Here is a 14,194-nt window from a genome sequence, read left to right on the forward strand (position 1 = left end):
GGGAACTTGGAGTCCCATCTGGTGCTGAGGAATGAGACTGACCCAATTGGTCTGGATGAGGTGTGGCGAGGCAGGCCCAGGCTATCCTCTGGGATGAGTGGCTACATCTCCAGAAACAGAACCAACTTTAGGAAAAACTCTGTTCATAAGCCCGTTTCATAAGTTGCTCCTTTGCCACCTTAACACAGCTCCCAAGCTCCCCAGTGTTCACGATCAGGCACCCTGGAACCCATTACAGGTCTCTGCCATGGGGCCATGGAGAAGAATGATAACTTGGCTGGTTTTTGACTAGAAACATCACATTTCACTGTAGTGAGTTTCCAGGTAACTTAAAAGCAACCCTCAGAGGACTAGAAGGCACATCCAGTCAGCTGTATTGGCTTTCCCGTTGTCAGCACCTCCCCCTGGTTCAGTCAGGCTCTAGAGCAGCTCCTGTTTCACTGGGCAACTGATATCCTTGACCAGACCAGTAAAAAAGATAAGTCTTCCATAGTATGCATGCTAGATACAGGTAGCCACAGTCCTGTCTTAACTAGTTAGATGACCCAGCAGTTGAACTGAGCAGGCATCTCTGCTAGAAAATCTAAATGTAGGCCAGCCCGTGGCTCACTCGGGAGAGTGCGGTGCTGATAACACCAAGGCCACGGGTTCGGATCCTATATAGGGATGGCCGGTTTGCTCACTGGCTGAGCGTGGTGCTGACAACACCAAGCCAAGGGTTGAGATCCCCTTACCGGTCATCTTTTAAAATAAATAAATAAAAAGAAAAAAAAATCTAAATGTAGTCAAACCATAGTTTACCACCTGTGACTAACCTTACTGTTACTGAAAGTCGAAACTGACAATCATTTTGATGATTATGCTAAGCTTAAAACGTACCTGGGTGTCTCTACTCCTTTTTAGAAGATACTATGTGCCATAAAATGAGAACCAGAGCAAGAAGAGCCGCAGACTGAAGCGCAGGGGGCAGTGCAATTGGAAGGGGCGGCCCAAGGCCCTTTCTGGCCAGAAGCTCAGGGAACAGCCACCACATGTCTTCAGGTAGAAAACAGGAGATGAACGCTAAGACATGATCTGTTATCAAATACAAAACTGGTTTTGAACACAGCTGCTGCTCTGCAGAATTAAGTCAGACTTGACCTGCATGCTGTCTGCACTGGTGTCTTCAGCATTGTTAACTAGGAGACCTGAACAAAGTCATTCTGTATTTAGAACCCCTGAAAGAGAAACGGGTCTACTGAATGCAAGTTATACCTGCAGCAGCCTTGACACCCCGGAGGAGGAACCACAGACCCAAACCACTGGCTTATTGTCTTAGAGCCTGGCAACAAGGAACAGAAAGGAAAGCACTCAGATACTAAAAATGAGGGGAAGAGATTCCATTTTCTACAGAACTATCTTAATTATACTCGCAGGAAAAGAAACAAGTCAATGCCATCAAATGTAAGAAAGTACCTACCTCGCCAGAGACAACTGCACAGTGAAGGGAAGACAGCATTTGAACTCCTCAAGCCCACTCAGCTTATTTGCAATTCAAAGGAGAAACAAAATTTGCCAATAGCCATCACCACCCCACCTAAAAGATACACATTCTCTTTAAAAAGTTAAAAAATATGGAAGTTTAATGTAGGGCACTCAGATAGGACAGAATGGAATGGAAATACCTATACATCATTTTGAGACTCATTCATGATTTGAATTTAAAAATGGTTATAAGCAAGGAAATTTTATTTATCATGATGCTTTCTTTTGTTTCTTCTTTTCATTTTCTTCTTTTTCTTTTTCAATTTCAGCAACATATTTCTCAATTTCTTCAGGATTTAAAATCTACCCCCCCAAAGGGGGAAAAAAAAAAAAAACCTGTGTGTGACTAACCTCCAGGGTGCACAAAGTGCCAGAGCACCGGTGCCCTCCCAAGGGCAGCCAGGTCTGTTTGGTATAGCCTTGAGAGAGACTTCAGGGAAAAGGAGGCAGGTGTTAAAGAGAGCAGCAGCAAATCTGCAGTTGTGCACAGCTTTTCAGTGTGCCAAGAGAACACGCAAGTACCAGAAAGGAAAATGGGAATCCCTGTGTTTAAACATCTGTGGGGAGCCTTGGAAAAAACCACAGAACTGCCCAATAAAGCAACTTGGTTATTACCTTGAGGGGTTGATCTCGCCTCATGACAGCAAGTTCAATGTTCTTGCCACCTGACTGAACCACCTTGAGGGGAAGAAGATGAGCATTAGATACTCTCCAAGGCAAAGCAGCTCTTGCATGTACCACAAGTAAGGTGTGTCTCCAAACCCAGTGCCACCATGAAGAGGCCCAGCATCCAAAGCCTTCATCCTAAACACACTGCCACATGTGAAGTGTGTTTGGGGTGCCCACATGCCTTCCTATCTCTTAGCCTTGGGCTCCCCTCCCCCTGCAAAGGCGCTCAGTGCTTGTGGCACTCCCCTAGACACTGAAGTTCGATGTCTGCACTACAAGCTGGCCCTCCAGCTACGCAACCCCTGCCTCTCAGCTTCACCTGCTAGCATGTTGAAGGCCTTGTCAAAACCTGAGACCTCACAATCCCCAACCACTGTCCCCAGCTCTGCTCTTAATTATCTGACTTTAGCAGCAGCACAAGCCTCTGGAAGGCCCAGAGATGACTGTGAGTGAACAGATTCCACAGCCAATGGCCAGGTTCATGTCCTGCCTCTGTTTCTCCTGCTGTGTGCCGTTGGGCAAGCCCTGACTGCCCCTAGCTGTATAAAGGGGCTAATCACACCTTTCACATGGCTACCGTTAGGAACCTGGCAGTTATGATGTACTGTGCACCAGAGCAGTGTGGTGTCTTCGTCACCCTGTCCAGCTTTCAAATGCAGACTTACTTCCAGGAGTGCCTTGATCACCAGCTTAATGGTCAGATCATCCGTTTCAATGGCTTCGTCAGTATAGTTCTTCTCTAGGAATTCACGCACAGACTTGGCGCCCCGGCCTATGGCGTTAGCCTGAAACAGGTTAAGTGTGTGCTCACGAAGTGCAGAACTTGAAAGCCAAGAGAGCCCAGGAACACAGCTCCGTGTTCCCCTGGGGCCTTGCTTGGTTGCTCTCTGGTGGGCTGTGGCAAGAGGCAGCCTGGAGTGCTGGGTGACAGCCCCAGACCCCAGGCCTACCCTATGGCTTCCTTTGTCAAAGGGCTATTTAGAGTTGGTGCTGAATCTTACCAAGAATGGGACACTTCTATTTCATCATCAGAAACACATGGGAGATTTTAATGGTGTTACATCCTTATACCTCTACCCTTTTCATTTTCTCTCAGATAACAACGTTTAATGATGTTTTTGCTCTCACATCGGAAGTGTCAGGGAACAAACAGGTGGTGCACGTAGGACTAGGCTAACTTGAACTTTCACTGGTTCACTAACACAGGCCCTACAAGCAGGAGGCCTGGCACCACCCAATAACTCCCAAGCCCCTCTGTTTTGTCAGACTCACCTTCCAGGCATGGTATGTACCCGAGGGGTCAGTCTGATAGAGTCTGGGGGTGCCATCAAAGTCGAAACCCACAATGAGGGCAGAGATACCAAAAGGCCTGCGCCCATTGCTCTGCGTGTAACGCTGGCAGGAAAAGAACAGGTCGATGCCATCAGACACAGGAAAATACACACAACCGTCCATAATGAAGGGATCTGAATCCCTAAGCCCACCCTCAGCTTATTTCCAATTCAAAGGAGAAATGAGATTACCCAGTGGCTCTCACCACCCCTCCTGTCCCTTCTACATTTTCAGTCTTAGAAAGACTCGCCTGGGACCTGAATCACATCACAGGCACAACTGAGGCTACTGGGAATTTTGACAGGCAGAAATGCATTCTGGTTAAGTGTTGGTTTTAAAGATTCATGGCATTTCACCACAGAGCGGGGGTGGCTTTCAGTCCCCTCCCAACTGCTTGGTGATTGGTCCTTCAGAATGGCAAGACAAAAACAATCATTTTCCTCCAGAAACGTGTATTTTGATTGCCTCATGCCAGGAAATGAGAACAGAACACTGCCACCAAGATTGAGAAGTTGGATTAGGTTACACACAAGTAAAGATGAGGACTACGCCATGGAATACACGCAGTTTTCTGATTTTCCTAAAGTAATACACACAAATGTCCACATGGAAGCACTGTGGTAGGACACTTTCCAGGACAAAGCAAAGACTACTCTATAACCAAAGGCACACACATGGGCAGACACCCACCTGCTTCAGACTGGCGATGTAACGGGTGATATACTCCACAGTGACTGGGTCCTCCACGGTCAGCCGGTGGCTCTGGCACTCAACCCGGGCCCTGTTGATGACTATTCTTGCGTCGGCAGTGAGTCCTGCAATAACGGCGGAGAGGCTTTTGCTGGAGCCACATGTAGCTCCAGCCCAGGATAACACAAATTACACAAGTGGCACAGCGTTTAACCTTGAGCAGACTCCAAAGTCTGTGCTCTGACATCTAGCACCGAGGTCATTCTGAGTGACTGGCAGTGGAACCAGTTAACCTCCTGGAACTGCTCTGAGAAAAGTGGGTATACAAGCTACTGTGTGGATGGGAACACATTTATACACACTAGATGAGTCCTCTTGGGAACCATATTGGTTAAGTCAATCTCTCATTTACGTGAATTGAGATACGGGTAGATTGGATCTGCTGAGGGAAAAAAATGAGTGAGACCCATACTAGTGCTAAGAACACAGTGACATGTGGCTAGTGTCTCCCAAGTGCCACCCTTGATGCTGCTGCTGGCAGGACACTGTCCTGCTCTCTTGCCACAAAAGCAGAGTTAGCTCTAGAAAGCTCCACCTCTATAACTGACCAATACAGACAAATAATGGTGAAGGTGAAATAGAATAGCAGCCGTGTCCAGGAGTGTTTTCATTCATTTTGCCACCGTTTCAGCCACAAAGGCAGAGGCCCCAAAGGAGACCATGGCCAATCCTGTTCTTAAAGTCCAAATCTATTTCTTTTAAATGATTTTTGTTTATCCAGTTTGGATGTCTTACAATAGCCATCCACTCAAGTTAATCTCCAAAGCTCTGTTCTTTGCTGAGATCCCACAGAACAAGGCACTGTCTCCAGGTGCATACCTGCAAAGGCCATGCAGACATTGTCATCCAAAGCGCAGATCTTCCGCACTGTTCTTTCATCCTGCAGTTTGGCCACTGACTTCTTCTCCACACCAAGAACAACGATGTCTCTTCCACGAACGCCAACCTTCGATAAAAACCCACAAACCATGTAAGAAAGCAACACGAGGTGCTGCCACTAGGCACAGAGCACTAAGAGCAGATATTAACATGGGTCCTGGGAGTACTTGGGTAGCCCCCACTGCAAGGTGTGCTCACCCACCGTCCTTCCTCCTCCAGGAGTCTATCACAACAGTTGGCACCACACCCTGTAAACCAAGGGTATTAATCCACTCCTGGCAGAGCTAGTGTAGATATCATGACCTGGGTGCCCAATCCTGTGCCTTTAAAATACTGCTGTGTAGTTTTATTTACAACATACCTAGTAAGTAACCACTACACAATCCCTATGCATTTCATTTCAACCCAGTGAATCTGAGTCCCACAGGAGGCCTCCAAGCCCAAGACCCTAATATTCAAAGTAAGTATTCTGAAGTCAGTGCTCCTGCAGTTGTGAGATTATGTTAGGTCCACCCTCACTCTTTCCTGCATTATCACAAACTAATGCGCACAGCTGTGGGGAAGGGCCTGATTGGCTGTCAGGTGAACAACTGTATCAATTGTTATTGGAGAATGAACTATTCCTTGTTTAGAGAGAAGGATGTGGCCATTATTAAAAACATGGAAATTCACTGACAGCCAGTTGACCCCCCAGTCAAGACAGAAGCAGAAACAAACGGAACAGTCGTCTGGGTAAACATCATCCCCTCTTGGTTTAGAGCACTATGAGCAGTTGGGCCTGCGAATTCTTTGATGTGGATGCTGTCCTATGCACTGTGGGACACTGAGCAGCATCTCTGGCTTCTACCCCTGGAAGCCAGTAGTACCTCTGCATGGTCTTGGACAACCAAAAAGGTCTCCTCACACTGCCAGTGTCCCCTGGGACACAAAATCACCCACAACAGAGAAACCCTGGTCTGGCATGTGTTTTAGTTTTCAGGGAGCTTTCTCATGTACTGACTCATGTGACCTTCAAAGTGACCCTGAGGGCCCAGAGAATCGAAGAGTTCAGCCAAGGCAGTTGCTGTAGTATTGGGGGGGAAGGGGGGTCAGGAGACTACTTTTCCAGTGTTTTTTAAGCAGTTAGGTCACCAGACACATTTTGGACCTTAATTTCAAAACAGTTAAAGATTCGGGAAATGAAAACACTAAAAATTCACAGAACCGTGTGTTTCTTTCTCTCTGCCTGCGCAAACCTCTGAAGTTAAAAGGAGATAAAACAAAAGTCATCATACAGTTGGACCAATAAAACTAACGGATGTCTTCAAAATGTCAGAAATTTAAATTTCAAATGGTGTTACTAAGGTCAGTGAACATGAGCCTCAGTCAAACTGAGAGGTACGGCTCACACGAGGTGACGATGGGCGGCTCACGCCCATATGGGGGAGGGGACTCCTTCCAGCAGGGCAGTCAGACCCAGGAAGCAGCCTGTCATCTGCACCAACAAGCGCCCTTTGTCCTCGAAGCCCACCTGGGCCTAGGAGACAAGTGCCTTTTTTCCTATTGTGGGGAGTCCCCCTACCTGGGATCTGTCTGTGTGGCTGCCCTGAGGCGCTAACTTAAAGGACATTCTCTAGGCAGCTCTCCCGCCCTTGGTGTGCCACTGTGAGCTGCCTGCGGGCACGGGGCAGAGGTGGCCCGCCAAGATGGCCGGCAGCACTGTGGCCGCGCCCATGCTCGCACGCCGCCCACCTTCCAAAGCACCTGTCAGGAGTCACCAGCAAACGTCTACACACACGGCCTCCGCCGGCGGGGCGTGCCCGGCCTGCTCTGCCGTATAGCAGGAGCAGCGCACGTCCGCCTCGCAGCTGCGTGTCGCTAGCAACGCCGACGTCGTCACGTCTGTGTCCCATTACTGCCATCAGGCTGGCTTCGAAAAGTCAGCCACCCAGAGCGTCCCACAACAAAGAGACTAAGGCCGTCAGCGCCGCCACCCGCGCACGGCCCGCTGGCAAGCCCCGTGTGCCCCAGCCTCGGTGCAGCCCCCGGCCCGCGCAGCCCCCGGCAGAGCTCCCGGCCCGCACCCCGGCAGAGTCCCCGGCCCGCGCAGCCCCCGGCAGAGCCCCCGGCCCGCTCAGCCCCCGGCAGAGGCCCCGGCCCGCTCCCTGGGCCCACTTCCGCCCGGCCCAGGCGCCTCACCGCGGTCGAGCCTTTCTTGACGGCCTCCTGCGCGTACTCCACTTGGAAGAGGTGGCCGTCGGGCGAGAAGACGGTGATGGCACGGTCGTAGCTCATGGCGGGGTTGCGGCGCCGCCGGGCCAAGGGAGCTGTTGCCGGGCCGCTGCTCAAAAGCGCACACTCACGGCCGGTGCGCGCCCGCTGCTCCCGGCGCCCCGCCTGCCTCGGTGCCGCGCCTGCGCTCTGGCGGCGGGAAGCGCCGAGCGGCGTCGAGCGGCATCGGGCGGTGTCGGGCGGCATCGGGCGCGCGCCGGGGCGGGGCCGGGCCCAACCACCGGCGGCCAGGCGCGGGGGACGACGCGGCGGCCGCGGCGGGCAAGGCGCGGGGCGCAGGGCGACCGCCGCAGGGCTTACCGCACGGGGCTTGCCATCGAGACTCGGAGACGGGCGGGGCAGCGGCGCGGCGAGCCGGGGCGAGGGGCGGCGGCGGCAGGGCGGGCGAGCCCACAGCGCGGCGCCCCCTGCGCCCCCAGCGACTGCGGAGAATGAGCACCTGGGGCCGCGGAGCGGAACCGGAGAATCGACCTCAATGATTACGGGCTGAGCCCGGCGCCGCCACCATGTCCGTGGCCTTCGCGTCCGCCCGGCCGAGAGGCAAAGGGGAGGTCACACAACAAACCATCCAGAAGGTGGGCCAGGGGTCGGGGCGGTGGCGCGGGGCCGCGGGCGGGCGCGCGCGGGGCCGGCGGGCGCGGGGTGCGAACAAAGCCGGGGCGCAGCCGGGCGGCCGGCAGGAGGGGCTGGCCCCGAGCGCGCTGCCCTGGTGCGGTGCGCGCGCCGGGAACAGCCGTGGCCGTGCGGGGCGCACTGGGGACCCGCCGCCCCCGGGGGCCGGGGCGCGGGCTTGTTGCTCTCTGCTGCCAGCTTGGATAGCGAGGGCGGCGGCGCACCGCGGCGGGCGACCACTCGACTCCTGCGCGCAACTTGGCGAGGGGAGAGGGGCGCGGGCCGGCCTCGGGGCGCGCGGCGAGGACCGGGGCACAAGGGCACGCGCCGAGGTGCGGCCTGCGGTTCCAGCAGCCCGCCACCCTTCACGGAGCGCGCGCTGGCGGGGTCGTCCCGCTCGTCCGCATGTCGGCGCCCTCAGCGCGGTCACACCGGTCTTCAGCGTGACGCCCCGGCCAGTCTCGCTCAGGAGAAAGTTCCCAGCTGTGCTGTGCAGCCGTTCCCTCATTCTCCAAGTTTGGCCTTATGGTTCTTGCAGAGATAACGTTTGCATGGGCTTGGGGACACCTTTAGCAAAGAAGCCTCAAATTTAGAAATTGAGACTTTGCATTTTGCACTGTTCTTTAGGAGGCGGATTCAACGAAAGCTGGCGTGAGCCGTTTCCGTTTGAATGTTCTAACGTCTGTTGTAGCTACACTGACTTCTTTTCTAAACTGATTCCAGCTTCACTCTGCGGGCGTCCCAGGGATCAACAGCTGTGCTCTTTGGTTCCCACGAGCCTCCCATTTCCCTGAGGGGATTCACCTTGCAGACCGAGGCTCTTATTCCTTGGCAATGTGCCAGTATCTTTTGGGACTAGTCCTCAGTCTATCACCTGTTTTGAGACTTTTAGAAATTTAATGGTTTTAACAAATGAGAAGCCTCAGCCAACTCTAAGCAGGAGAGAGATTATTTGAGAACTAGCAGAAACATGCATTTAAGAGTGTGCTGTTTTTATTTACCTAATAGGCACTTATGTGGCGCTTATTGTGCTCCAGGCAATGTTAAGGGCTTTACACATCTTTTTGTTTTTGTTTTTCGGCAACTGGCAGGGAGGGGGATGTGAACCCTTCACTTTGGTGTTATAACACTGCACTCTAACCAACTGAACCAGCCAGCCTCTGTAAGTCTTAATTCCTTTGAATCTTAGATAGAGGTTACTACCACCCTTATTTTATAGCTAGAGAAACTGAGGTTAAGTGCCCTGCTCTCAGGTGGTGGAGCCAGGAGTTGAACCCAGACTGTGGCTCCAGGGTCTGCTCTCACTGTGACACTTGACCTGGGAACATGTGGCTAGGTGGAGGGTCAAGCACTAGGCTCAGAGACACACGTTGGCAGTCTGGAGGATCTCCTGGCACCCTGTTTTTTTGGAACTTAACAGTTGCTGTTCCTCAGGCCACCTTTGGCTTTAACATTCATCCAGTTATTTGCAGTTTGCATACACTCCTCAATAAAACTCACCAAGGTCTCCAGGCAAAGCATGTGCTACGAGTGCTGCCCCAACCATCGGATAGAAAGAGAGACCTGCTGACTACATGTCCCAGGGCAGAGGATCAGCCCACTGGCTATTAAAAATGGGCCTTCAGGTGAGGCTGTCAACTGAATTGGCCCAGTAGGGCCAGTGATCTGCACACTGGCCTTGGCATTTTGGTGGTGAAAGTATGTACCCAGGGATCTTGTTGGGGGTGTCTGAGAAGGTCGTGAGAGGTGCCTGCCTGTGGGTTTTGCTCACAGCGTGTGCTCCTAGACTCATGCTGAGAGCATTGAGGCCAGGGGCTCCTCCAAATTCTGCTTGGTAGTGAAGGAGAAGGAAGGACACAACTTGTCCTGGGAGCATATCTGTGAGTAGGAGTCTGCCAGGCAAACTCCTACTTAGCCTTCAAGGCCCCACTCAAATGTCCTCTTCCTCGTGCTCCCTTGGCAGTCACATGGTCAGGACAGCACTTTAACACATTGCTTGGGCTCCCGAATTGGCATGTGGCTGATTTATTCTTTTCTGCCCCCAGCCTGGTACAGTGCCTGGGCACAGTTAGTGTTCAGTACTTACTGGAGCATGTGATGCTTGTTTTGTCAGTGGAAGTGTTTTGGGGTAGGCGGATGTTAGGTTTCTGGGACTGTAAGAAATTACCACAAACTAGGTGGCTTAAAATAACAGGAATTTACTTCCTCGTGTTTCTGGAGGCCAGAAGTGCAAAATCAAGATGTTGGCAAAGCTGGCTTCCCCATGCCTTTTCTTCAGCTACTGGTGGCTGCCAGCAGTCCTTGCTGTCCCCTGGCTTGTAGCCCCATCACTCCAGTCTCTGTGATGAAGCTTCCATCTGCACTTGGCCTTCTCTGTATGTCTCTGTGACCAAATTTCCCTCTTCTTATGAGGACATCAGTCATTGGATTTAGGGCCCACCCTACTCCAGTGTGACCTCATCTTACCTTGATCCCATCTGCAAAGGCCCTATTTCTAAATAAGGTCACATTCACAGGTACTAGGGGTAAGGACTTGAATGTCTCATTTTGGGAGACACAGTTCAACCCACAACAGTGGGCATGGCAGAGGGGGCCTTTCAGAGAAAGAACCATGAAACAGAGGGAGGGAAAGTCTGTAAGTTTGAGGGAGTCATGGGTGGTCCCGAGCATGGCCTGTGTGGAACAGGGAAGGGGGGACCCACAGTAGAACAGCATGGAGAGCTGGCCTGATATGGGGAGGTTTTGTTTACAGTGACCCAGCAAGGATGTGTGGGGGAGACGTAGTCAGAACTGGCTTTGGCAAGAACCACAGGGAGCACAATTGTGCTGGTGACCCTGAGGTGGAGCTGGGCAGTGTCCCCACAGACTCCAATGGCCCCTGCACCTGGCTGGCTGGGCTGCCCTGCTTTCCAGTGGCTGGGGACCATGCTGCCCCCACTGTACAGTGCTGTGCTCCTGACACTGCTGACGGATGGGGGTCACTATGGGCTCTGTGGCCAGGCTTGGGCCATTAGAGGGGACCCCTGGGTGCCAGGTCTCAGCTGGTGTCCTGATGCCTTCTTGCTGCTTGGTACTTAGTAATTGCTCTATAAATGCAAGTGTTATTATTTTCATTTGTATTGGCTTGCTTGCTTGTTTCATGGACTAGAGGATGGGAATGTTGTCTGTCCACCTGCTGGCGATCTGTATCCTCGCCCCTGTGGAGGGCAGGGTTGGGGAGAGCCGGGGGAAGAGCTCAGTGGGAACAGGACAGAGCTGATGGAGGAGGTGGACGCATGGGGCTGTTTGCCAGGGTCCTACAGCCAGGAAGTGGTGGAAACCAGACCTGCCCTGCCCCAGTGTCCTCCGTCCCCAGGTGCAGGGGGTGGGGGGGCACAGGTAAGGGATGGCTGTCTCTGTGGGGGGTGGGACCCAGGCAGGTGGTGGATGCCCCGTGCTTTCCCTCAGACCTGGAACTTGCTGTCTTAAGGAACATGGGGCTGGCTGGTTGGCTCAGTTGGTTAGAGCACAGTGTTATAACACCAAGGTCAAGGATTCAGATCCTCATACTGGCCAACCGCCAAAAAAAAAAGATCATGGGCTAATTTAGTTAGAAAAAAGATAAACTGGCCATTTGGAAAATTATAAAAATTATATTATGTGTAAAATTATAAAATTAGAGCTGTCCCCACAGCTGTAAATGGATGGAGACTCTGAGCCTCCCATTTAACATGGCTAATTGAGATCTTTCAGGCAGTTGTTACTGAAAGCGCTTTCTCCCCTGTGAGCAGAGGCCCTTCGGGAAGAAGCCTAGAGGCCTGTCTTTTTATCACCAGGGATGGGTAGGGGGCAATAGAACCTCACTTCCCCGGAGTCGCAGGGGAGCTGGCCCTTGTGTGGTTTCTTCGCTGCCTTCTGTCAGTTGAGGGAAACACTCCGTATGGCCCTTGGCCCTGAATGATGCGGAGCCTCCCACTGCAACCTCTGCAGGTGGGAGGGGACAACCATGGCCAGGACTCTGCCTCCCCTGCCCAGTAAAGCCTGTCAGTGAGCCCACCTGCTGGGCACTCCTCCAAAGGTGTGCTCCCAGCCTGCTGCTCAGGCCTGGAGGCCGAGGGTATGTTTGAATGAAGGTGCAGTGCCACCCACCTCCCTTTACCCCCCTCCTCTCTAGGACTGGTGGGTCTGCGGTGGTCTCTGTCCCGCCTCCTGCAGCAGTGCGCTCACTGGTAGTTATGTGTAGGGTCTGGAGGCAGAAGGGGAGGGCAGATGCTGGGTCTTGCCTGGGTGGTGCTCACTAACCAGCGGTCCCATTGGTGCCCTCCTGGTGACTTGACCCTCTGCCCCCAGCCTGTCCCCTGGGCCAGTGCATCAGGGCATGGGCAGCTGCCTCTGTGAGCTTGGAGTCAGATGGCAGCTTCCCTGGAATCCTTGGGCTACAGGCGACAGAAATGCTGTGTCTACTTCCAGCAGGTACAGGAATGAAGGGTGATGTTGCCACTACGGGCCCTGGGTGCCAGTAGTCAACGGACAGATGCTGATGTCCTGCGAGGCCTGTGGGGTCCTGGAAAGGGAGAGCAGTATTCAAGGTCTGGTCCGTGGTGTGCGCCTCTACGGCTTCCCCTGCCCTGCGAAGGAAATAGAATCAGAATCGAAAGGGTCGGGAGACAGTGCCATCCCTTCCGGTGGACAGGGTCTGATTCTGGTTGCCCACCGTGCAGTTCCTGTGCAAATGGGGGTTGGAAATGGCTTAGTTTAGTGTCTTTTCAAGTTGGAAACAGGTTGTGGGAGGCAGTGGAACCTCAGTATTGAGGGGATGAGAATGAGGTCTAGGGAGCTTCAGGGGGCAGGTGGGCTTCCTGGGCTCATCTGCTCATTCCACTGATGGTAACTCCTGCTTACCCTTTCTGTGCCTTGTTTTTAGAATGAGGACAGTGGTAGGACCTCTGTCATAGGCTGTGTTTGGGGATAAGGTGATAACCTGGCATAGTGTCATAATTGATCATCTGTAGCCTTTTGACCAGGCACTTGATCCCAGTACAGGGATCCGAACCAATGACATTATGTACGATAATACAATAAGTACATCCTTCATCATGGAAGTTCTCACTAAAGCAAAGTTATTTTACTGTGCTATGCTGTGGTAACTGGCATTTGTAAGTGCCCCAGAGCACTATGAGACAGAAAGTTGCCCCTGTGTTGTCTAAGGAAGAAAAAAATATGCTGCTGGTGTGTCAGTGGTTTGCATATTTTACATTCTTAGAGTCTTTGAAAATTGGACACATGCCAAACACACAGTGGTGGGACCACAGGGCAGGAGCCAGCCCCTCCCAAGGATACTGCATGTGTGTAAGTTTTGGGGCTATTTTGAAACCCATGTTTCACGTTTTCTGCAGTCATGTTTGATAATTCGTGTTTTCTGCAGGTGGGTCCCATTGACTTCATCTCCACCGTCTGTAGCGCCGGTGTCCCATTCTCATGTGCCTTCTCCATTGGTGGCGGCTGCCCCTCGTGCTGGGGGAAAGGGGCGAGAAGCTCAGGCTGGACACAGCGGGAAAGAGCTCCGGTTGATTAGCAATGTCTGCCCTGAGGACAGGAGTGGGAGCAGGTGGCCCAGTCCCGGGCACTGGCTTAAGCACCTGGTAATGCCTAACCAGCTGTCAGTAAGCCAGGGCTCCTTCCTCTCACACTGTGGCCAGCTCCTAGGAATTGATCCTAGTAAGGGTTCACACTGTGTCTCAAGGTTGTACTGTGGCTCTGCTTGTGGTAGCACAAGACCAGGATCAATTTAAATGTCTGTCAGAGAGGCTGACTGGATACCACATTTTGTCATGTTGTGGAATTCTCTGGAGCATACGAAACAGTGAGGTGGGATCATTATGTGCCAATATAGGACAGTCTCCCAGACATGAGAGGAAAGGGACCGATATGGACCAACAGTGTTTGGACATGTGTCCAAAGGGCGAGGGGAGTGCCCACACTCTGTGTAAGGTGCTTCAGAAGGAGCTGAGGCTGGCTAGCAGTAGTGGCTAGTGGAGGGAGTTGTAGGAGCCAGAGGAGCAGGGATGGGAGGGGCACAAGGCTCCCCCTTCATCAGGGACTGCCTGAACATTTCACTGCATTTAAACAAAAAGCAACCAGTCTTTGTTAATTTAAAACAACCACCACAAGGATGTGT

The 14,194-nt window shown here is 52.6% G+C and overlaps 2 protein-coding genes across 2 annotated transcripts in view; one reads left to right on the forward strand and one right to left on the reverse strand.

The window, feature by feature from the left end:
- Positions 1 to 1,604: 1,604 nt before the first annotated feature.
- On the reverse strand, positions 1,605 to 7,549 carry PSMA7 (proteasome 20S subunit alpha 7). The gene is made up of 7 exons (XM_063096041.1): positions 7,333 to 7,549; positions 5,095 to 5,221; positions 4,216 to 4,340; positions 3,466 to 3,588; positions 2,859 to 2,978; positions 2,140 to 2,202; positions 1,605 to 1,827 (listed from the first exon to the last, which is right to left on the reverse strand). The coding sequence occupies exons 1-7, from the start codon at positions 7,426 to 7,428 to the stop codon at positions 1,735 to 1,737; spliced, it is 747 nt and encodes a 248-aa protein (XP_062952111.1). The 5' UTR covers positions 7,429 to 7,549; the 3' UTR covers positions 1,605 to 1,734.
- A 267-nt stretch (positions 7,550 to 7,816) lies between these two features.
- SS18L1 (SS18L1 subunit of BAF chromatin remodeling complex) overlaps positions 7,817 to 14,194 on the forward strand; it is a 37,453-nt gene continuing 31,075 nt past the window's right edge. The window contains exon 1 of the mRNA XM_063105627.1: positions 7,817 to 8,000. Within this exon, the coding sequence (XP_062961697.1) occupies positions 7,932 to 8,000 (69 nt within the window). The 5' untranslated portion in view covers positions 7,817 to 7,931. The remainder of the gene's footprint in view (positions 8,001 to 14,194) is intronic.

The sequence above is a fragment of the Cynocephalus volans genome, chromosome 1, assembly GCF_027409185.1.
Source record: "Cynocephalus volans isolate mCynVol1 chromosome 1, mCynVol1.pri, whole genome shotgun sequence".
Taxonomy (NCBI): Eukaryota; Metazoa; Chordata; class Mammalia; order Dermoptera; family Cynocephalidae; genus Cynocephalus; species Cynocephalus volans.